This window comes from Eimeria tenella, genomic scaffold, assembly GCF_000499545.2.
Source record: "Eimeria tenella Houghton genomic scaffold, Eth_scaff30, whole genome shotgun sequence".
Lineage (NCBI taxonomy): Eukaryota > Apicomplexa > Conoidasida > Eucoccidiorida > Eimeriidae > Eimeria > Eimeria tenella.
Genome location: NW_013542871.1, coordinates 284,723 through 306,181, shown reverse-complemented (window position 1 = coordinate 306,181; position 21,459 = coordinate 284,723). Strand labels below are relative to the sequence as shown.

At 52.7% G+C, this 21,459-nt stretch overlaps 5 protein-coding genes across 5 annotated transcripts; 1 reads left to right on the top strand and 4 right to left on the bottom strand.

The window, feature by feature from the left end:
• Positions 1 to 1,160: 1,160 nt before the first annotated feature.
• ETH_00035130 (uncharacterized protein) lies at positions 1,161 to 3,881 on the bottom strand (the record flags this gene model as incomplete). The annotated part of the gene is made up of 2 exons (XM_013375936.1): positions 1,161 to 3,754; positions 3,833 to 3,881. 2 exons carry the CDS (start codon positions 3,879 to 3,881, stop codon positions 1,161 to 1,163), a joined length of 2,643 nt encoding a protein of 880 aa, XP_013231390.1.
• Positions 3,882 to 5,224: 1,343 nt separating this feature from the next.
• Positions 5,225 to 10,020, bottom strand: ETH_00035125 (molybdopterin cofactor sulfurase, putative; the record flags this gene model as incomplete). The annotated part of the gene is made up of 11 exons (XM_013375935.1): positions 5,225 to 5,464; positions 5,577 to 5,648; positions 5,770 to 5,828; positions 6,082 to 6,217; positions 6,386 to 6,532; positions 6,684 to 6,885; positions 7,070 to 7,276; positions 7,508 to 7,610; positions 7,858 to 7,941; positions 8,510 to 8,614; positions 9,177 to 10,020. 11 exons carry the CDS (start codon positions 10,018 to 10,020, stop codon positions 5,225 to 5,227), a joined length of 2,199 nt encoding a protein of 732 aa, XP_013231389.1.
• A 584-nt stretch (positions 10,021 to 10,604) lies between these two features.
• Positions 10,605 to 13,075, top strand: ETH_00035120 (uncharacterized protein; the record flags this gene model as incomplete). The annotated part of the gene is made up of 3 exons (XM_013375934.1): positions 10,605 to 10,951; positions 11,004 to 11,110; positions 11,412 to 13,075. 3 exons carry the CDS (start codon positions 10,605 to 10,607, stop codon positions 13,073 to 13,075), a joined length of 2,118 nt encoding a protein of 705 aa, XP_013231388.1.
• Positions 13,076 to 13,791: 716 nt separating this feature from the next.
• Positions 13,792 to 17,003, bottom strand: ETH_00035115 (uncharacterized protein; the record flags this gene model as incomplete). Its single annotated transcript, XM_013375933.1, has 4 exons — positions 13,792 to 15,577; positions 15,854 to 15,994; positions 16,369 to 16,786; positions 16,904 to 17,003. The coding sequence occupies 4 exons, from the start codon at positions 17,001 to 17,003 to the stop codon at positions 13,792 to 13,794; spliced, it is 2,445 nt and encodes an 814-aa protein (XP_013231387.1).
• Positions 17,004 to 17,625: 622 nt separating this feature from the next.
• On the bottom strand, positions 17,626 to 21,438 carry ETH_00035110 (uncharacterized protein; the record flags this gene model as incomplete). Its single annotated transcript, XM_013375932.1, has 6 exons — positions 17,626 to 17,892; positions 18,253 to 18,615; positions 18,874 to 19,174; positions 19,375 to 20,261; positions 20,501 to 20,613; positions 20,775 to 21,438. 6 exons carry the CDS (start codon positions 21,436 to 21,438, stop codon positions 17,626 to 17,628), a joined length of 2,595 nt encoding a protein of 864 aa, XP_013231386.1.
• Between the last annotated feature and the right edge of the window lie 21 nt (positions 21,439 to 21,459).

Genomic DNA, 21,459 nt, shown 5'->3' with positions numbered 1-21,459 from the left:
GCGCTGTTGCAGGAAGATTCAATATTGCAGGGCTGGGTGCTACATGTTTCAGTGGTGGCTGCCTCAGTAGCAAGTCCAGCGAATGATGCAGTTCTGAGTGCTATGCGTGGGACAAATCAGCCATTTCACCCTTCAGTTGCCCGGCTTCACCCATCGTGAAGAGCTTCAGCAAGGCTTTTTCTTGCCTGCGAGCTTCCCAGTATCTCGGCACTAGCCAAAACAGTAGACGGTGACTAAATGCGCGGGCGTCGCTGTGGGGTGTATCTGGCGTTAGAACTCCCGCTGCCGCATCTGAATTTGGAGTTGATTTTTGCTGCATCTTAAGAGATAAGCATCCCATGGCTTCGCGTAATTGCTGCATATCGCCCACGCATCTTGGAACCTGTATATGAGAATCAGATAACATGCCAAATATTCGGGCTCCTGTCGACACTGTGGACTTCTCATGTCTAGTTCCCAGACCAAGACAGAGGTGCACAAAAACACAGAAATCGCCGCCTCGCAATGAGAGTTTCTCGGTCTGAAGCGCTGGAAGATAATGTTCGAGCGCATATAAACTACAATTTGAATGGACGCGAGAACTGAATGCGAGATTCGTCTGAATGTCACAAACACCTCCACTGAGCGTCCTTTCCCGATTTCCCAGAACGCCATAGGAGAAAAAGAATGAATCTAGGCAGCAGTGAAGACGATAAGAACAATAGATCACCAGACTTTGTTTTGTCTTTCGATTGATTGACCGAATGTTCTCACAAAGTCGCAACGCGTTTTAGAAACGTACTATATCTCATTTGCCTACTATACAGAATGGAACAAATCAATCACCAGGCAGAGGCCGAAATGTGAAGTGCCTGATTTACATATTCTCATCATACCACTCTATTTCATTACAGAAAGGATTTTTATTAAAACAAGACGAGAAGGCTCGCTCCAGTTGCCTGCACACCTGAATGATTCGCAGTGAGAGAGCGATAGTCTGGTTACAGGGAGTCAAAATCGTCTCCATTAAAAACAAATCACCAACGAACATGTGACCACTGACAAAAACAAGATTCAAACGCGAAACTTCTCCGGTTTCGAGTTATTGCGTGGGAGCAACAAATGACGCGCTCGGTCAAAGTAAAAAAGACATTAAATACATTGCGGAGCTGAAATTGCGCTCATGCACGGCCTCCTCTCAGGTGGGAAGTGAGTGCTTCGGCTTCATTAGGCCTCAAGATGGGGAGAATCTTGTAGAGGAAAGAGACAAAGCAGTCGATGGTGGTAGTGACGGTGATTTTACAGGGTTCCGGCTCTGCGACGCTGGTTGTGCACAGTTTAGAAGATGGCTCAGTGGTGGACGGTTCGGTAGTCGATGCTTGGGTGCTGCACGATCCGGTGCTCGACGCTTCGGTGCTCGACGCTTCGGTGCTCGACGCTTCGGTGCTCGACGCTTCGGTGCTCGACGCTTCGGTGCTCGACGCTTCGGTGCTCGACGCTTCGGTGCTCGACGCTTCGGTGCTCGACGCTTCGGTGCTCGACGCTTGAGTTGAAGATGCCTCAGTTGAAGATGCCTCAGTTGAAGATGCCTCAGTTGAAGATGCCTCAGTTGAAGATGCCTCAGTTGAAGAGGCTTCAGTTGAAGAGGCTTCAGTAGACGAGGCTTCAGTAGACGAGGCTTCAGTAGACGAGGCTTCAGTAGACGAGGCTTCAGTAGACGAGGCTTCAGTAGACGAGGCTTCAGTAGACGAGGCTTCAGTAGACGAGGCTTCAGTAGATGAGGCTTCAGTAGATGAGGCTTCAGTAGATGAGGCTTCAGTAGATGAGGCTTCAGTAGATGAGGCTTCAGTTGAAGATCCCTCAGTTGAAGATGCCTCAGTTGAAGATGCTTCAGTAGAGGAGGCTTCAGTAGAGGAGGCTTCAGTAGAGGAGGCTTCAGTAGAGGAGGCTTCAGTAGATGAGGCTTCAGTAGATGAGGCTTCAGTAGATGAGGCTTCAGTTGAAGATCCCTCAGTTGAAGATACCTCAGTTGAAGATGCCTCAGTTGAAGATGCCTCAGTTGAAGATGCTTCAGTTGAAGATCCCTCAGTTGAAGACCCCTCAGTTGATGAGGCTTCAGTAGATGAGGCTTCAGTAGATGAGGCTTCAGTAGATGAGGCTTCAGTAGATGAGGCTTCAGTGGACGAAGCTTCAGTGGACGAAGCTTCAGTGGACGAAGCTTCAGTGGACGAAGCTTCAGTGGACGAAGCTTCAGTGGACGAAGCTTCAGTGGACGAAGCTTCTGTGGAAGATGCCTCAGTTGAAGATGCTTCAGTCGACGATGCTTCAGTTGAAGATGCCTCAGTCGAAGATGCCTCAGTTGAAGACGCTTCAGTTGAAGACGCTTCAGTTGAAGACGCTTCAGTTGAAGACGCTTCAGTTGAAGACGCTTCAGTTGAAGACGCTTCAGTTGAAGACGCTTCAGTTGAAGATGCTTCAGTTGAAGATGCTTCAGTTGAAGATGCCTCAGTGGAAGACGCCTCAGTCGAAGATGCCTCAGTTGAAGATCCCTCAGTTGAAGATCCCTCAGTTGAAGATGCTTCAGTTGAAGATGCTTCAGTTGAAGATGCTTCAGTTGAAGATGCCCCGGTAGAAGATGCCTCAGTGGAAGATGCCTCAGTGGAAGATGCCTCAGTGGAAGATGCCTCAGTCGAAGATGCTTCAGTCGAAGATGCTTCAGTCGAAGACGCTTCAGTTGAAGATGCCTCAGTTGAAGATGCCTCAGTTGAAGATCCCTCAGTTGAAGATCCCTCAGTTGATGCTTCAGTTGAAGATGCTTCAGTTGAAGATGCTTCAGTTGAAGATGCTTCAGTTGAAGATGCTTCAGTTGAAGATGCTTCAGTTGAAGATGCCTCAGTGGAAGACGCCTCAGTGGAAGATGCCTCAGTGGAAGATGCCTCAGTTGAAGATCCCTCAGTTGAAGATCCCTCAGTTGAAGATGCTTCAGTTGAAGATGCCCCGGTAGAAGATGCCTCAGTGGAAGATGCCTCAGTTGAGGATGCCTCAGTCGAAGATGCTTCAGTCGAAGATGCTTCAGTTGAAGATGCCTCAGTCGAAGACGCCTCAGTTGAGGATGCTTCAGTTGAAGATGCTTCAGTTGAAGATGCCTCAGTTGAGGATGCTTCGGTAGAAGACGCCTCGGTTGAAGATGTCTCAGTGGAGGATGCCTCAGTTGAAGATGCTTCAGTGGAAGATGCCTCAGTTGAAGATCCCTCAGTTGAAGATGCCTCGGTTGAAGATGCCTCAGTTGATCCCTGAGTGGAAGATGCCTCGGTAGAAGATGCTTCAGTTGAGGATGCTTCAGTTGAGGATGCCTCAGTTGAGGATGCCTCAGTTGAGGATGCCTCAGTTGAAGATGCCTCAGTTGAGGATGCCTCAGTTGAAGATGCCTCAGTTGTACTTGGCTCAGTTGTAACTGCTTCCGTTGTGGACGGTTCTGTTACAGGGGCAGATGTCGTTGTGGTGGTGAAGCATGCGCTGCAGCAGAAAGCTGTGTATCCCTTTTCACAGAGGAACCTGCGGAGAGCAGCCTCTAGCTCCTCCTTTGGGACTTCCTCATATTCTTCGAGAAAATCAGTAATATCTTCCAAGAGGCCAGGGCTTTCACGGATCACGGGGTATCTTGCGTCCAGACCAGGGAAAATCGCCAGTATTTGCTGTAAATCAACTTCTCTGCGGGGACCAGATCCTTTGGCCGACATGGCCCAAGAATCCTGCGTCCAGAGAAGGGCTACACCTGAGAAAGGAAAACAAGGGTATTGCCGAATAATTACGGAACTCAACCTTAATCATAGAAAAAAAGTGGAATGCTTACCGAGTAGAATCGGGGCTGAATATCTCCGAAGGGAAGAGAGGATCGTCATTTTCGTGAAAAAGAGTGAAGCTGCGAATAGGGAAAAGAGGGATCGGAGTGATGGCCCGTAACTTCCGGTCGGCCAAAAAGGGAGCGCGCCGATGGCTCCGTTCTAAAAAAACGGCTGAAAAAGAGGCACCATATGAAAATGAGAAGGCCAAAATTTGGATTTGCGCAAACTGTCGTTACCTGCTTAGAAGTGCAGAGAGGTGGTCTGCCTGCTGAAGAACACGGGACACCGGTGGACTGCAAGATGGCGCCTGATGCCCGTGAGTTGTTGAGGGAACTGACACTTGAATACCTGAAATTACCGGAAGTAAATTGTAGTTACCAAGTGAGAATCGAAGTTTGGTGTGCTTTCTGATTCAGTAATCACAGTGAAGTTCCCTCGGCTGTCAAGACACCGCAAAGTGACCCAGCGCGCATAACACCGTCGGCAGCATTGTTCTTCCGAAATGCGTGTCTGCCCTCTGGGTGCTTCTTTGCACAACTCCAAATCTAGCCAAATTTTAGTCAAAACTGAGTACTCATTAGACGGGAAACAACTGCTTCAACCTACTCAACGGCAAAGTATGGGAGTCAGAGGCGCCTTAGGTCGCCAGTTCTCCTCCGTGATACTAAAACAGTGTCTGACATAGCTGACAAACATAAATTTAGGAATAAATATGCAGTATTCATGCTACTTAGCAGAATGCGGGGTCACGAATCGTATTCTGTAGGCGAGATCTTTCTCACAAGCTATTCTAGCGCTGCTCAGTGCTGCGCTAACTGTGTATATGAGAATCTGGAGCGCATGCCTGCCAATGCTGGCAAGTGGCGACGCTGGAATTCATGTGGTAAAGGAAGGCTTAGATCACCAGGCAAATGAGAAAATCGTGCGTACAGAGGAAGCCATCTTTCGCACTCTAGACAGCCGTGAGCTGCACCCCAGTCCGTAGACTGTTTGTGCTGTAAGCTTCCACCTTCGCAATCACGCGATGAAATATCGGCAGAAATGAAATTTACACTGCTGGTCAATATACTGTCCAATTGCCAGCCAGGAATACGGCCGAAAAACTATGCTATGCGACATGTTGCACAGAGGGGCAACCGCAAGCATGGCAAGCATGGACGAAATCAGCATGTTCAGTCGCTAGTCCGCATTTGCATATCTCTATTCCATGGCTTTTCACGAGTCCAGATTTCTTTTATAAAAACTGCATGTGTACTAGGTCCACAGCAAAGGACTCTGCATGCTGGAAACGCGCAATTCAGTAGGATCACTTGAATTGGCACTTGAACACATCAGCGAACTTCAGACTCCGCTGAGCGTCATATACATTGTCAGCTTTTGCCGTATACGGCTCGCCCTCATCACTGCCACAGGAATGCATGCACAAGAAAGTCAACCAAACCGTCTACATCAGCAAACGTGCTCAGATACCCCAAAGAAATCCGTACAGACCCAACAGCCTTTGAATGAATCCGTGGCCCAGATCCAATCCAACCGAAATCTGAAGATGGACGAACGAGCACGGCACCACTGGGGTCTGAACAACTTTCTCTTGCGCGAGTTGCATTGACAATTTCGGCACCAGTTAGTCCTAAAAAATCCTGAGGGAAAGTGGACAACAGAGCAAGAAGGCAACCTTCTAGGTGTGTGGTAGGCAACATATACGAGTAATGCAGGGGGTAACGTTACACTGACAGGGACTTGGAGATTCACCTGGCAGCCTCCAGGGTTGCAGAAGCATCCTGTGCGCAGGTGAATGCCTGCAGCAGCCGTTCTGGCCTCAACCTGGATAGAAGCGCACAGCCAAAGTGCTCTCAGTAGGCAGCGGCACGTGAGGAAACAAAAACGCCTACGTAACTAAGCCCAAATTATCGTGGACGAGCCACACTTCCACGTCGAGCCGCACCTCTCCAAATGGAATAAATGAACCGTCAGGCTTAAGTAGATTGAAATTCACGATTCCGCCTGAATGCTCCCAGCCCACATAAAATTTTCACAGTAGTGAGCCAAACCCCGTCACCAGCCGAAGGCAAATCGATAGATTCTGCGGGAAAAATGGAATGGTCATAGAATGAGAGAGATGGCAAAGGCCAAGCAGGCCGCGCACTACACCTGGATGACAGACCACGAAGACACTGCTGTTGACCTACAGCACTAAGGTGCAAGCAGAAAACACAACCAAACAGACCCGCTGCGTACGATCACACGCTCAGCTTACCGGAGGGTTCCTCCGTGCGTCCCCAGTAAAGAAACACAAACGGAGCTCCATTTCGGTGACGGAGAGATTTCAGCGATCGGTAGAGATGGCGAGTCAGCGACGCTACGTGCCGTTCAATTTGGTCCATTCCAATAGCCTGGGACATTGAAGCACAGAACGCATGACAAAATGCCCTTCTAAAAGCCCCTGATTTTGGCTTTAGCAACTGCCTACATACATGGCACGTGCACACGACACGGCCTTCGAGGTATCCCTATTCAAGCTGTAAAGAGCGATTTTCTGCGGTAAGTTTGAAAAACCCTACCTGGAGAGCTGCAAAGCCATACTTAATGGCAGCAATGGAAAGAAAGTTGACAGTGCCGTCCTCTAGGCGAGCAGAGACGTCCTTCTTCGGCTTTTGCCACCGCGCGTCGCATAGAGAGCCCGAAACACTGCCTCCCCCCCAATAGACCTGCAGCCGTATCCGCACCCGCCCAGATTTACACATTTTTCCCATTCTAAGCGCTTTTAGTAGAGCCACTGCTGGCGGAAATCGCTCCGAATTGACTTTAGCACCGCAAATCCTATTTCTAAAATGCTAGGGAGCAGCAAAGGCTCCACACCTTCTTGAGAACATCTGCGGCTCTGCGTTTAAGCACTAGAGCTCCCAATCCTGTGGGGTATCCGAACACTTTGTAGAAAGACACCGCTAGAAAGTCTGCAGCCTTCTCCAGCCCATTCCCGGATAACTGAATCCGTGTCGTCGGCGCCGCAGCAGCTGCATCAAGGAGGACGAGCCACCGACAGCCATCGGAAAGCCCGAACCTGCAGTGCGCAGCCACAGACGACGCCAAAAGACAGTGACATCACCTACTTGAGCAAATTAAGGGAAATTCATCTAAGATCCATTAGTTCAGTGGTGGAACTTCCAGGCACGTACGAGCAAACAAGGTGCAAGGCTGATGAGACAAAGAGAGAAAACGCTCTGGCAGGGCGGGTGCTGTCTTACTTGTGAATTTTTTCAATCCATTCAAGGGGGTATGACGTGCCGTTGAAGTTATCCTTAAGAGGAAAACCAAAAAGACAGTAAGGGTGGGAGGAGCTATCGCTCCAGTCGGTTTTCAAGCCTTCCTTTTCCCTCTCCGCCAAGATCGAGTTCACCTCGCGTTCTGATAACGCTCTCACGGCCTCCACTCCGGCGGCGTATGCAAGTTCTCTAAAAAGCAGACAAACACGGAGTCGCAAGCGCAAATGCAGTTGTACCACGAGCTGTGGTGCGAGTGGCTGTTGTATCGGGTACTTCTGGCGTCCATTCGGGCTGTGTTTCCCTCTAGAAACAAAAGAGATGAAAGGCAGTACATATACTTGCAAGTTACAAGCAGATCTCAAGCCACCCAAAGCAACAAAACGAGAACACAAATGGAATGCTAGGAAGAAGAAAGCTCACCTAACGCCCAAGACGGAGTTGTGATTTATTCTTAAATAGAAAAAATTCGATTTTTCACCAAAGGGAAAGTCTTCACCAACCAGCTTTATTGCTGCAGTGGCGCCTGAACGCAGAGAGACAGGCATCTGACCAAACAGCAACACCAGTAGCATCAACACAGGGGGAGCAGCAGCAATGATAGCACAGCACGTCGGAACGATAGCAGCGACAGCAGCCGCAGCGAAAGTATTGATGCCAACACCAACTAGAAAGAAACAGCAAGAAGTACAGAAATAACTGTGGCAGAAACAAGAAGAGGCTGGTCCAAAGCGGTATGACTTAAAATTCTCTTTAATATTTCGGTGCTTTACCGGAAGTGAAGACAACTGCAAAATCACTTTCCTCAGCACCAAAAAACTTCAGGGTCAATTCGCGGGCCTCTCGAGTCCTCTCATCTGTGGAACAAAGGCAACTGTAGAAGCAGCGGCAGGAGCTACAGCAGAAGCTGCAGCAGTACGTTTGCCGGCAATATGCACCTTTCAAGACAAGCATATACTTCCACGTACAGCCGTTCATACATACATCACCTATATTCTTCTTTAGTTGCATCTGTACATTCACTAGTGCATGTATGTGTAAAAAAGACTGTACATATTATTGTGTACAAACTCATTTATTTGTGTGTGGGACCTTGCTTGAAGGCTGAGGCCTCTGGCGTTTTCGGTGCATGCGGAAGGATCTAGAAAACCTCAACTGCCTGATTTGCTTTCCTTCCTTCCCGTGCAAAATCGTGTTTCATTTTGTACTTCACTCGTGCATTAACGCACATATACTTGCAACGGAATAACGCATGTTGAAGTCCATGCACGCATGGCATACGCAAGAACGAGTACGCAGAAAGAAACTCACATTTGCTTACACACACACACACACACAAATAAAGCAATACATACGCAAGCAAATGACAGGCAAACATACGTGCGATTTACGCTTAATTGGACTCTAGGAAGGCCTAGGAGTCACCTGTCAGCTTCGCTGAGGGATTGCGGGAGTGCGCATTGCCGAACGCGTGCAGTCCCAAATCCTTGAAGACCGACAGCAGTTGCTGCTCTTGATAAGGGGCAGCGCCTGCAGACGCAAAGATTAACGAAACATGCAGGAGGCAACTAAGGGACCCTCATACCAGGGAGAAGACACCTCAGGGGCACAAGCATGTGGGTAGGCGCAGGCACAAATGCAAGCAGATACAGAAAGACATACGCGGATACAAGAAGAACACAGACTTACATAGATGGAGAGAGAGAGGCAGATGCAGATTCACAGAAACCAACAGGCAGAAAGTGCAGACGCAAAGAGAGGCGCAAAAATACATATAAACTTAGAAAACCTTGAAGGAAAAGCGAGAGATGCAGAGATACTGGTAGATCAGATATGCAAAGGAATGCAGCTACTGGGTGCAGAGCGTGCACACACTCAAATCCGACTGAAACGGCGGCACACAGCAGAAAAACGCGAAGGCAGACGGAACAGATGGACGGGCACAGCCGAGACAGGGGAACTATAATCAACGTATAAATGCTTTCCTGCACTTTCCTCCGTATTCTTGCCTCTCCTGGTACCTTTGTTTGTGCCCGTGTGCTAGGCTGTGTCTTAGTTTGTGTCCTAGTCCTGGTGTGTGTCAGTGTCTGACCCGCATAGTCCATGTAGATATCTCCCTTTAGCCTCCGCAGCTCCTTCTGAGCAGTTTCTTCTGCCTTGAGTGAATATTCTTCTCCGAACTGCAGCAAAAACTGCTGCCTCCTTTCTGCATGCGTCGGCGCCCGGCCGCGCCTGCATAGGCCCTCCGGATGGTGTTCCCTTTCACGATTACTGCTGCTCCTTTGGCTGTCTGCTGCCAGCAGCTGCTGCACCTCCTTCTGGGCAGCAGAGAACACACCCTCTATGTGTTCAGGCAGTATGTCGGGGCTCTCGGGACGGGGGCTCTGGGCGGCAGCAGGTACCCCTTCGTCGGCAGTCTTGGGGCCCTCTCTCACTCTTTCTTTTGCTGCTATTTTGGAGCTTCCAGAGGCAGCAAGTTCAGTATGAGGGCGTCCTTGTGGGGCCTTTGCATGAGTCGCTCTCACGGGGGCAAAAACGATACTGGCAGTGTACGAAGAGGGGTGCTCCCAGCCCTGTGAGCCAACCACTGAGCAGAGCGGGCCTAAAATCTGCTGCTGCTCTCCCTGTTGTTCCCGTTGATCCGGCTGATTCTGCTTATCCTGCTTCTTCGAACAAGCTTCTTGTGTCTCTTCAGCGGGGAGAGGCTCGGGGATGAAGTATACGCCCTCAGGGGACAAGCCCGAAATGGAAGGAGGTGGCTGCGTGGCCGCCACCTTCACGCCTGCTGCTGCGGGCGTCTCCCCGCTGCAGCTGCACGGCTGGTCATCTGGGGTAGCAAGCACGCCAGCAGCAGCAGCAGCAGAAGCAGGAGCGCCGACCAGAACTACAGTGAGCAGCGCTATGCCATAGGCGTACGCGAGCCCTTGTCTCCTCATCCTTTATTTCATGTATGGAGGGGAAATAAAACAAGAACGCCCTTTTCGGTGTTTTCGCCGCCTTTACGGCGCGTTTGCTGCACAATACACGAAGAGCTTCCGAGAGACCCTCAGGGCCTCAATCGTGCGAAGCTCACGTAAAATGAGATCCAACTCGCCGAATTCGTGCGATAGGCGAAAGAAAAAAAAACAAATTAGCTTAATCACATTGAATTAACTCAAAAAAAACTAGAATAAAAACCCTGCGAGCCGACTAGCTAAGGAGTCGCAACCGCGTCGGTCACGTCAGCGCCGCCGCCTCGCGAGCCCTCAAGGGCCCCACGAGTGCTGGGAGCAACTCTATTTAAGGCTGCCGTCTATGCTTCTTCTGGTTTGCGCAAATTAATATATTCAATTTGTGTTAATGCAGCTTGCAACCAGACAGGCGGACACGCGCAAAAACACCAAACACGAAAAGCCTCCTCAATGATATGAACGGCTGTGCAAAGCTGCACCATCTCCAGAAAAGGTACATGCCTGTCTTCCTTGGTTCACAATAACCTCCCGAAAATTTATCCATAGTAAGAGAGGCTGCTAATGGGCATATGGAGAGAGAAGAGTCGATCGCTGAAGAGATATCCGACGTGCCAGTTGCTGGTGGTGCCTCCGCACATGGCAACACTGTCGAAAACAGCATCCCCCTCGCGAACTTGAGCTGCAGCAGCAGCAGCTGCTTCAGCAGAAGCCGTAGCCGAAGCCACACCCGGAGCCGCAGCAGGAGCCGCAGCAGGAGCCACAGCAGGAGCCGCAGCAGGAGCTGCAGCGGGAACCGCAGTAGAAGCAGCAGCTGTAGTTCTGTAGGCAGCAGCTGCCCCTCGATTTCAGACCCTAGCAGCGCAGACGAAGCGGAAGATCATCAAGCCGAAGGAAGGGAAGACAGCAGCAGCTACTCGTCAGACTGGCGCTCTTTACCTCGTGGCTTTTTTTGCGTCTATTTACTGCAGTCTGTCTCCTCTCCCCATCACTTCTACGTCGGCTGCACCACAAATCCTCTTCGGAGGCTGCGGCAGCACAATGGAGAGCTGCAGCAAGGAGCGAGAAGAACCTCATTGTCAGCAGCCCCGTGCTGCTGCTGCTGCTGAGGCTGCTGCGGCTCCTAGTGCTCTTGTTGCTGCAGCTGACCCTCGTGTTTCTTCTGTCGATTATAATGCTGTTTCCGCTGCCCATAAGCATCGCAGTGCATTGAGTGTTGAGGAGCTGCAGCAGGAGTAGCTGCCGTAGCCACAATGAGTGTGTTAACCCAAGTATCCAAAGTATCCGCTGCTGCTGCTGCTGCTGCTACGGTTGTTGCTGCCCTTGCAGGCATAGGCCTTGGCGTCTCTGTTTGTTTATCTCCGGTTTTCCTTCCTTAGTTGGCGCTCTGCAGTTTGAATTCAGGTGGCAGCAAACGCTGGTCCCCGCTGCTGCCCTTCGCTCTCTCTGCTGCAGCGGGGACACTGGGGCTGTGTGCAGCTGCAGCAACTGCAGCAGCTGCGCAGCAAGACGCAGACAGATAGCCAAGCAACGCCGTGGCCGAGGGCAGTCGCGTGTTCGGGGGAGCCAATCCACTGCAGCCGCAGCGCCGAAGACGGTTGCTGCAGCAGCAGCCGCTGCAGCAGCTGATTGGGAGCTGCTCAATGAGCAGGCAGCAGCAGCAGACGATTCTCGCTGCTGCCGCGTCCCGTTCGTCCTCAGGCGGCGGCGCAGTAAGCTTCCGCAGGAGCGGCTAGAGGCTGAGCTGCAGCAAGCGCTGCTGCTGCTGCACGGGATTCCTTTTTGTAACCTCCCGTTGCAGCTGCATGCTTGCTGCCCAGATGTGACAGATACTCTTCAAGACCTGCTGGTCTATCCCTGCTGCGGCGGAGGCACAAGGAAGCAAGGAAGAAGCAGCAGCAGCGGCCGCGCGCTGACAAGAGTGCCGCCGCAGGTGACTGTCAGCAGCGGCCCCGCAATCTCTCTGAGCCTTCGGTGTCCAGGACTACGGGTTGGGTCCTTCACGAAATCCAGCAGCAGCAGGGACAGCAGCAGCAGCAAAAGCAGCAGTGGCTGCAACTGTTGCTTTGGCGATGCTGCGGTGCCTGATCTCAGAGCCCTCACCAGCGGCAACAGCAGTATCCGAGCTGCTGGAGCACTTTGTCCAGCGGTTTCAGCAGCAGCAGGTGCTGCTATAGCGGGCTGTGCTGCGACAGGCGGTGCTAAAACACCTGCTGCAGCAACGTGTGCTGCTGCTGGTGATACTTGCGCGTTGTGCTTATCGTCATTTCAAGATAAAGATAGGGCTTTGTCCTGCCCGCAGTGCGGAGTGTACGTACACCTCACCTGCGCAGGCCGTTTTGCGCTGCAGCAGGAATCTGAAGCAAGAAAGCAGCAGCAGCTTGCAGAAACAGCGTCGAAAGCACCTGATGGAGCTACTCAAGCAGCAGCAACTGATGATGATGACGATGAGCATTATCGGCTGGTCCCCGCCTACTGGTGGTGCTGTTCCTGCAGTCGCAGAGTGTTTTGGGGCTTCATTTTAAACCACCTATTTGAAAGACGCAGCAGGAGCCCTTCACAGACAGAAGCAGCGGCGGCAGTAGCGGCAGCACAAGCTACCAGTACTGTTGACAATGAAACTGCGGCCTGCGTAGGGCAGATTCCGTACGACGGCTCAGTGACAGAGCCATCTCGTGCCGCTGTTGCTGCTGGTGCAGCAGAGGCAGCAGAGAGCACTCCGAGCAATGCGGCAGCAGCCGCTACTTGTCAAAGTGCTGGTGATCCCCCAGCAAAGCGAAAGGCATCACAGGCTATGGCGGGATGTGCCGGTGCTGGTGCAGCTGCTGCAGCTGCTGTTGTTGAAGGCGCACACTTCAAGCGATGCAGGGAAGAAAACGCTTCCTTCTCGCAGAAAGAGGGAGTACCGCCGCCGGCTTCCCTTTCTGCTGGCGCCTCCATATGCACCAGCAACAGCAACGGCGAACGCAGCAGCTTGCTTTTCATTCCTCCATTGCTAGAGCGGCTGCGGCTACAGAGCTCGCAAAGCCAGCCAAATAAGTAAATGGGTACTGCTGAGCGCGGTGCTGCTTGCGCTCTTGGCTCCGCTGCAGCGCCTGGTGCATCAGTGTTGTAATTCGGGTCTTAGCCACTCATCTATGCTGTCCACCTGTTCTTGGCATTGTTATAACTCACATTACAACATGTGGGCAGCAAGAAATCCGTTTTCGTCAGCAGAGAGCCTTTAGTATTCCTCCAGGCCGCATGCCTAGCTCACTCATGTGTGCCTCCCCACTCATTACAAGTATTGGGGAGCAAAGACGCATCCCCTTCTCGTGACTGACCCCACCAAATGCGGCTTCTACGTCATTGTTCTTGATTAAAAAGGGGCAACCAGCTCCACTCTGAGCGGGCCTCATAAAGTGTAGAACCCATCATTTGTGTCGCTCTAATCAGTGGCAGATCTTTTGGGATTTAGACTACGGGTTGCCTTTAGAGTTCCCTTAACGTTTAAATCGCGACTGAAGTCCGTTACTCGTGTCCGGCTACAGACTCGAGGCAAATTCTGCCGCCAGCACTGCGCTGGCTGCTGCAACTGCAGAGTACCCCCTGCACTCTGCAATTGCAGCAGCCGTTGACTGCAGCAGTCACTCCTGTGACTACTGCAGTTTTGAGAGCTCAAAACAATTTGAAGGCGAGGACAAAAGCGAATGCGAGGCATTAAAAGTGCACCTAGCGCCAGCTTCGGGTCGACGCAGCCGCTGCTAGCACCGTGGCCCCTCACATAGGCTGCTGGACACGGTGAAGCAGCTGTTTGTCCACTGGGCCCTGCGCAGCCACAGCAGCAAACGCGTACATGGCCGGGAGCAGCATTGCTACCTCCAGCTGTTTCTGCTGCCTCTGTAGCCGCAAGAGATGAGCTTCTTGCTGCAATGCATGCAGCTCGATAGGCTGCAGCATCGTTTCGGAAACAGCAGCACTTGCTCGATGCCAGCAGCTAGTGACACTACTACTACTGGCTGCACCAAAGTCGCAGTTAAGAGTGTCCATAAGAGTGTCCATTTCTCCATCGCTGCAGAGCTGCAGCTGCTGCTGCAGCTCGTATGGAAGGCCCTTCAGAGCTTTATCATGCTGCTGTCGCCGCTGCTGCGAATACGCTTGCAGGGTTCTCCGCAGCTGCTCTTTTAGGATGCCTTTGAATGTTATTACGGTCTGATGCTGCCGGACCTGCTGCTGCTGCTGGGTTGTGTCCGTCTTCTGCTCATCAGCATTTGGAGTCTCCCCAGCACGTGGCGGTAGCAGGAAAAGTAACGCATTGGAGTCCCGATTTACTCCAGGTACTTTACAAGGAGGATGGCAGCAGCAGGCCGCTGCCGCTGCGGCTGCTGCTGCTCGCTGTAATTCGAAAGAAGCCACCACATCGCGTGGGTATTTTGTCAGCCGTCTCGCTATGTGCGCCTGCAAAAGTCTTTGCTGCAGCGCGCTGTTGCAGCTGCGTTGTTGCAGGACTAGATGAGCTGCGGTCCATTTTGAGATGAAGCTACTGCCCATTCGCTCCTCCTTCTCTTGTTGCTCTTGCATTTGCTGCAGTGCAGTGTACGACCATAGCTGTTCGCTCTCCCGCAGCTGCAGTGCGTAAGAGCACTGCAGCGCCCGTGCTGCAGCTGTCGCAGTGTCTATAAGCGTTGGTAACAGCAATGCTAGAGAACGGCCCCTGGAATGCGTGCAGGCTTGAAGATTCTTCCGTTGTTCCCCACAAGCTGTGGACACCTTGCTGCAGTTGCTGCTAGTCTTCTGAGATTCATCTGGCTCAGCCTTTTTGTGATCCTCCAACGCAGCACGAAGTGATGCTTCAGAAGCATCCACTTGGCTGCTGTAGGCATGTTTTGACCCCGCCGCAGTAACTGCTACTGGCGGTGCGGCTAGCCCACGCTTGCTGAGTTGCAGGCAACCAGCAGCAGAATCAATCTTAGGGGCTGCCCTCAAAACAGACGCAGCAGATGAAGCAGCAGCATTTGCTGCTTTCCTACGCCAGGGGCCGTACGTGAACACATCTAAGAGGTGGGCTATGTCGTCTCCAGCTCCAAAACATGCGCCATTGTCACATGAATCGTTGTGGCTGATACTGACGCTGCTGCTGTTGCTGCACTCAATGTGTTTGCCGCAGCTGCAGCCCAAAAGAATTCCTGTACATTCGGGGGACAAGAAGTCCAGCACCCAAGACGGTCCAGAAGAAAGCAAAAAGCCAGTTGATGCATCCGCCGTTTGCGCTGCAATAATATCCCCGGATCGGCAACGGCAGCAGCCAAGCCACTTGGTGGCTGTTTGGTTTGCTGCTGGTGCCGCTGCTGCCGCTGGCTGCTTTGCTGCTGGTGCCTGTAAGTCTTCATCACTGTAAGTTCCAGCTGCTCCCCGTGCTGCTGCTGCGTCCGACCCAGAACCTTCCAGCTTACAGCAGCAACAGAAGCAGCAGTGGGAGATGCTGACAGCTGATCTCATGCCGTTGAAAAAGCGTTGCAAGGGCAGCACCCACCAATCCTTCGGTGAGAAAGATGGCTCCAGAAAGCTGAAGCAACAATCACAGTAGCAGCAGCCGCAACAGCAACGGCAGCTGCAACAGCAAGTAAAAAGATGCATGGAAGGGCATGGGGGGTCAACAGTGTAGATGCAGATGCAGCAATGAAGTAGCGGCACTTGTCAGTGTGTGTTCAAGCGCAGAGAAGAGCACACACATCGTTGGAGGACAAAAGAAGTAACAGCAGCAACTGCTGATGCTGCTACTTCTCATTGTCAGCAGCACACTGTTGAATGCGCGAAAACTCATCTCCGTGTTGCTCCTCACTTGTGATGTATGTAAACATCGTATCCGTCTTCGAGCCTCCAAATAGGCGGCTGCTGCTGACCTTCTTTGATGGGAGGGTACAAGGAGAACCAAATGTTGAGAGCTTGTTGCTTCCTGCCGTCCTCAAGTATGTTGCTGTACCTGCAGCAAGTGCGCAGGCCCAAACACCCTACACAACAAACTCTGAGTCTTAGAGCGATTCCAAAGCGCCAGTTCATCGCTGCTGCTGGGTGGCACCTGTTTTTCGACAGCGCCGCTAGTCGTCCTGGCCAGCACTGCTTTGTCTGTGGATTCTATACAACCACCCTATCCACCTTCTTCCAATTCTCTGGTGTTTCAACGCCATAGTTTCAAGCTAAGTGCAATTCCGCCTGTCCATAGGGGAAAAACTCTCCAGCTCTCTCTGTACTGTGGCCGCTGGTGCTCAATCTGGTGCTCTTCCCTCAGAAAATTCAAAAGATTCCGGTCTTAGCCGGTCTCTGGCTGCTGATATTCCCAAGTGTTGAGGCTTTTACCTGCGCTGGAGAGATGTGGACAGGCCAGGCAGAAGCGGCACAAAGGCTGCTGTGGTGCCCTTCCTTCCTACCCACTGGACAGCAAGGGCCGATGAGACCCCCTTAAGAGCAACTAAGGCGCCGCTGAAAAGGCCTCCGGGTTTGCTGCTGCTGCTGCCAGTAGTGCTGGTGCTGTCATTACTTCGTGGCCCCTCTGGTGCAGCGGCATCATCCGCGGTAAGAGAGCTTGTTGAGGGCTGAGACCGCAGCTGAGGGCCATCCCCGTTGCTTCCATTGTTGCTGCTACATCTGCTGCCTGTTGAAGCCTCAAAAGAAAGGCCCCAGAGGTTGTCTCTGGGATCGTCTGCACTACACGACTCCACCGGCAACTGTGCGGCCCAGGCCAGCGGCTCCAGTCTTTTCCTGTGGGCTACTGAACCTGTGTGGAAACACCGCGACGCAGGTACAGCAGCGCTAAGCCCTGAGCCCTTAACTATGAACAGTAGATTCGAAAGCAAAAGAATAGGAGCACCGGTAAGGATCCAAATTTTCTGACCTCCATATTGCAGGGCCACGTCGTCCCCACTGGCATCTGTTAGAACAGCGATTGCATTCAGAACCTGCAGCAAAGAACGAAAATGTAACCCCATGGCCATTATGCGTATTCGCAGTCCTTGTACCTGTCTCTGGCTGTATAACGAAAAGTGTCCGTCTGCCCTCCTCGCCGTAGCATTCTTTACTATCTCACTGCCACAGACCTCCTGCATTTCTGCTTGTGTCGCTGCACCCCTGCCTCTGCATTCGTCTGTTTCTTCGTATCACCACAATTGCGTTTTAAGAGCTACCCTGTTCTGCGCTAGCGCCCATGAGTATGCCTTCGTGACTAGGGGAAAGTGGAGCTGAGCTCTTTTGCAATCTGCAATTATGGCGAGCCCTGCCTGCTCGTCTAGGGCGCTGTCTATCGTCACCGCCGCTGGAAGGCTCCGGAGAAAGCGCAGCGCAAAAGCCCTGTGCATGTGCAGCTGCACTTCGTTGGTCCGGTCCAAAGAGTCCAAACAGTTCAGGCGACACACCCCGCGCTGCAGCTGACAAGGCGACAGGCCCCAGAGGCTGAACCACACAAGCATGTGCAGTTCGAATAGCAGCAAAACGTAAAAACAACAGAAAAAACAAGTGCAGCAGTCACCAGAACTGAAAATATGTGTTACTGCTAGAACATCAATTCTTCGAATGCGCAGAATAGCCACAGCATAACAACTTCGCTGTCGCCACTGCTGCTCAATCTGCTTCAGCTGGAAGTCCGTTTGCTGCTATTGCTGCTGAGCCAAGGTTTCTGGTGGTGCACTGGTTCGCATGCTGCTCTGCTGCTCCAAAGTCTGAGCCCGCGGTCTTAAGCACTGACTCTTGAGAGGCAAAGAATTGCAGCTCCTCCAAAGTCTTCGCCGCCAGGCCGCCCACTCGTGACGACGCCTCTGCCGGGTCCCCTCTCCTTGCTGCCTCGATATCCACCGCAGCAAATCGGAGTTGCACTGCCGCAGGAAGCTCCTGCGGCAACCACAGCAAACAGCACAGCAGCAGCAACACTCCATCAAGCCTGCGGCATTGCAGTGCCCAGAACGTCTTGCAAAAAGCACAACATGGCACTGCACCAAGTCCAGCAATGAGCCAACAGCGCAACGCCTAATGTTTGCCACGGTGTGTCTTGGCAGAATCAAAAAATAGTTCGGCAGGTGCTATTCAAATCACTGAACGCTTAGAGCTTGATGGTGGCAGCAGCTGCTGCTGCACCACCTCGCTGAAAAATTATAATAACAGCATATTCCTCATTACTAGGAAGTAATGCATCATCAGTGGTAACAGAAGCAGAAAAGTTACCGCTGCCACGGTTACAACTGCATAACTCACCGAATTTAGGGCTGCTACAGCCCTGCGATATTCATTTCCAAGGCAAGATTCCTGTTCGGCTACTGTGGCCGTTGCTGTTTCTTCGCTGGGACTATCCTCTGTTTTCCGCGCAGCAGCGTTTGCTGCCTCTATAGCTACTGCTACAGTCGCCTCTGCTGCGCATCCCAGGCCTTGCTGCGAATGCTTCTGTCGACTTAGCCTAGAAGTTGCTGCAGAAAAACCAAGTGGGGCTATCTGCTGCTTTTCCGCAGAATGCGCTGCGCGGGGGCTGCTGCGCAGTAGGTTCAGCAGCAGCAGCGGAGCTCCATACCGCTGCAGCAAACTCGCCATATGCCTTCTAATAGCGCTGCAGTTGACGTCCGTCTGAGGGCGCAGCAAAAGCAGCAGCAACAATTCCTGTGGCAGCCGCGAGGAAAGCAACAATGAGAAGCACCTTACCAGTGCACCGGCAGCACCTTTGTCTAAATAACTAAATAAATGTTTAAATAACTAACAAAAGCAGCGCCAAGGAGACCAATCTTATCAGAAGGGTCAATCTTATCAGAAGCTTCTGGCGGGACCATGGGCCACTGCAAAGTGAGCTGAAGGCGCTGCAGCTGCTAATGCTGCAGCGAGACGCACCATTCTGCGGCGGATTCTGGGCCGTGAAGGAATGACTGCAGTGTCTTGGAACCAAAGCAGCGGAGCGCTGCCTCGCGACAAGACGTGAGAAGCAACAGCAAACTCGAATCCCCCACCCCCTCGCAGCAGCACTTGCCTCCACAGCGCAGCAGGAGTTCCTGCCGCTGCTGCTGTTGAAGCTGCTGCTTGCCGGGCTGCTGCTGCTGTGGCTGTTCGGGAGGGAATCGTCGCCTGACAAATAAATTCAACTTCGATTTCGTTTGCCGCATCACCGGCGTCGTTGAGCCCCCTCTTACGGTATCTGTTGAGACGCCGCAGCAACACCAGCAGCCGCAACAACAACACGAGATGCAGGAGCGAGACCACTCAGCAAAAGAATGCTCAGAAAACCCTAGAAGTAGCAGCACCTGTGGAAACACAAGCAGCAATAGATGCACCAGCACAAACAGCACTGAAGGGCAACACCACTGGCAGCAGCAAGGAGTCGCAGTGCCTCCCTACCGGGGTCCCGCAAAAGCAGCAGAACGTCTTGAGATTGTTAACAGCTGCAGGTGGACCCCTTGGGTTTGCAACACTTGCTGCTGCACCGACCCATGCAACAACAGCAAAAAGAACCCCTCTGATATTAAGTCCTGCTGCTGCTGTTGCAGCAGTAAGGACAACAATTCGCGGTTCCACAGAAAACGGCATTCCTCCCGGTGTAGAGGCGACCAATGCCAGCGACTGGTGGCTTCTCGCTGCTGCCACTGCATTTCTTGCTGCTGGGGAGGCTGCTTCTGCCGCTTGCATTGGCAGCATTCAGGATTCAGTTCGCAGCTCAGATACTGTCCGTGGAACTCGGCTCCGCTGGCAGCAACAGCAGCAGCAGCCGCTGCAACTCTTGCTGCTTCTCCCCCTTTTTGAGCAGTTGTTGCCGCAGTTCGCTCAGCAGCAGCAGCAGCTGCTGCTGCACATGCAGCACGCCTCCTGGCAGCCAACTGCTGCAGGGAGAGATTGATGCAGAGAGTCCGGCAGAAGTAAAATCCGCGATCGGCGCGGTAAGCCAAAACTGAAGTTCTGTATTTCGCATCTTCTGCTGCCGCTGCTGCTGTGCTTGCGCTAAAGGATAGTCCCGAGAGTCTTTTGCACAGTTGCTGCACCTCCTGCAGAAGCTCAAGCTGCTGCTGACTGAGCGGCTGATCCTCTGGCGGTTGCTGTTGTTGCTGCTTTTGCTGTCCTCGTTTAGCCTGCTGCTGCTGCTGCTGCAGCGAGTGCAGCAAGTGCAGCGTGGGAGGACTGCTGCAGCAGAAGGCAGCAGCCTCCTGCGGCGTATCAGCCGTGAAAAAAAGGGGCAGAAGAACCAAATCGTCGATACTGTTTACTGTGTGGTGCACCAGCAAACGCGCAGCCTGCACAGACAGAGCAGCAGAGCCCCTTTTGCTGCTTTCTACCACTGCAGCACCTACAGCTGCGCACTCAAGGCCCCAGCTGTTCCCGCTGCAGCAGCCCTCGCTGCTGCGTTGCGTATGCCTCTATTGCTGCTGTCTCAGTAGAAATAGCTGCTGCTGCTGCGTGCTGCCAGCACGCTCCGTCGCTGCCCCTGCTTGTGCACCCGTTGCTGCTGCTGCTGCTGCTGCTGCTGTCTTACCGGTCGCGCGCCAACAGCAGCAACGAGGTGAAAGCCGCAGAGAAGAGGCAGGAAGCCAACAAGGCCCGACACGGAAAGCTGCTGCTCCGGGGCCTCCCCCAGCAGCTGCAGCGCTGCACGCCCATGAGCAGCAGAAGCACATTGCATGCAACTTGAGCGACACCACAAACCAACTCCAAAGTTTGCAACTGCAGCAGCAACCGAAGCAACAAAGAAAAGAAAAGCAAATTTCGTGCAAGGTCTTGGCGCTCAAGAAGAGGCAGCGGCAGCTGACTTTGCCGTAGGCAGTACTTCGCAACCTCCGTAGTCATGAACTTAGAGCCGATCCTTTCCCATGTTGGGGTACGGCTGAAGTGAAGCAGCTCGTGCTGTTGAGGTTGCTGCTGGTGTTGCTGCTGTTGCCTCTGCTGCTGCTCTGACTGCATCTGCTGCCGAAGGTGCTGCTCCATCTGCTGCCGCTGCTGCAACACTGGCTGCTTGTGTAGCAGGAGAATAGAGTGGAGCCGCCTCCATGTCGCCCCATCGCGCCCCAAAATATGCTCCAAAACCTGCTGCTGCCGCGACTGCTGCTCATCCCGCTGCTGCGCTGCTTGCTGCTGCTGCTGAGGCCCCTCGCATGAGTTCCACAGCTGATCTGTGCTCCCTACAGCGAGTATGTAGCGCCGACTGATTAATAGAGTGAATGTAGAGAGGGGCGGCTTCGGAGCTGCGGCTGCTGCTGCAGCTGCAGCTGCTTCTGCAGGCGCTGCAGCACTGGCTCCTGCGACTCCTGCTGCATTGGAATGCGCCGCTCCTGTTTCTCCCAGTTTGGTACGGCAGCTTGGCGCTGTAGCGGGAGCTGTTATTGTTGCTTTGGGCGGCTCGTTTAGTTCTGCAGCTGCTGCAAGGGCGGCCTCAGCAGCTTGTCGCCGGCTGTGTACCTGGGGGTATGCCACCATGTCCCTTCAAGCCTGCGTGCC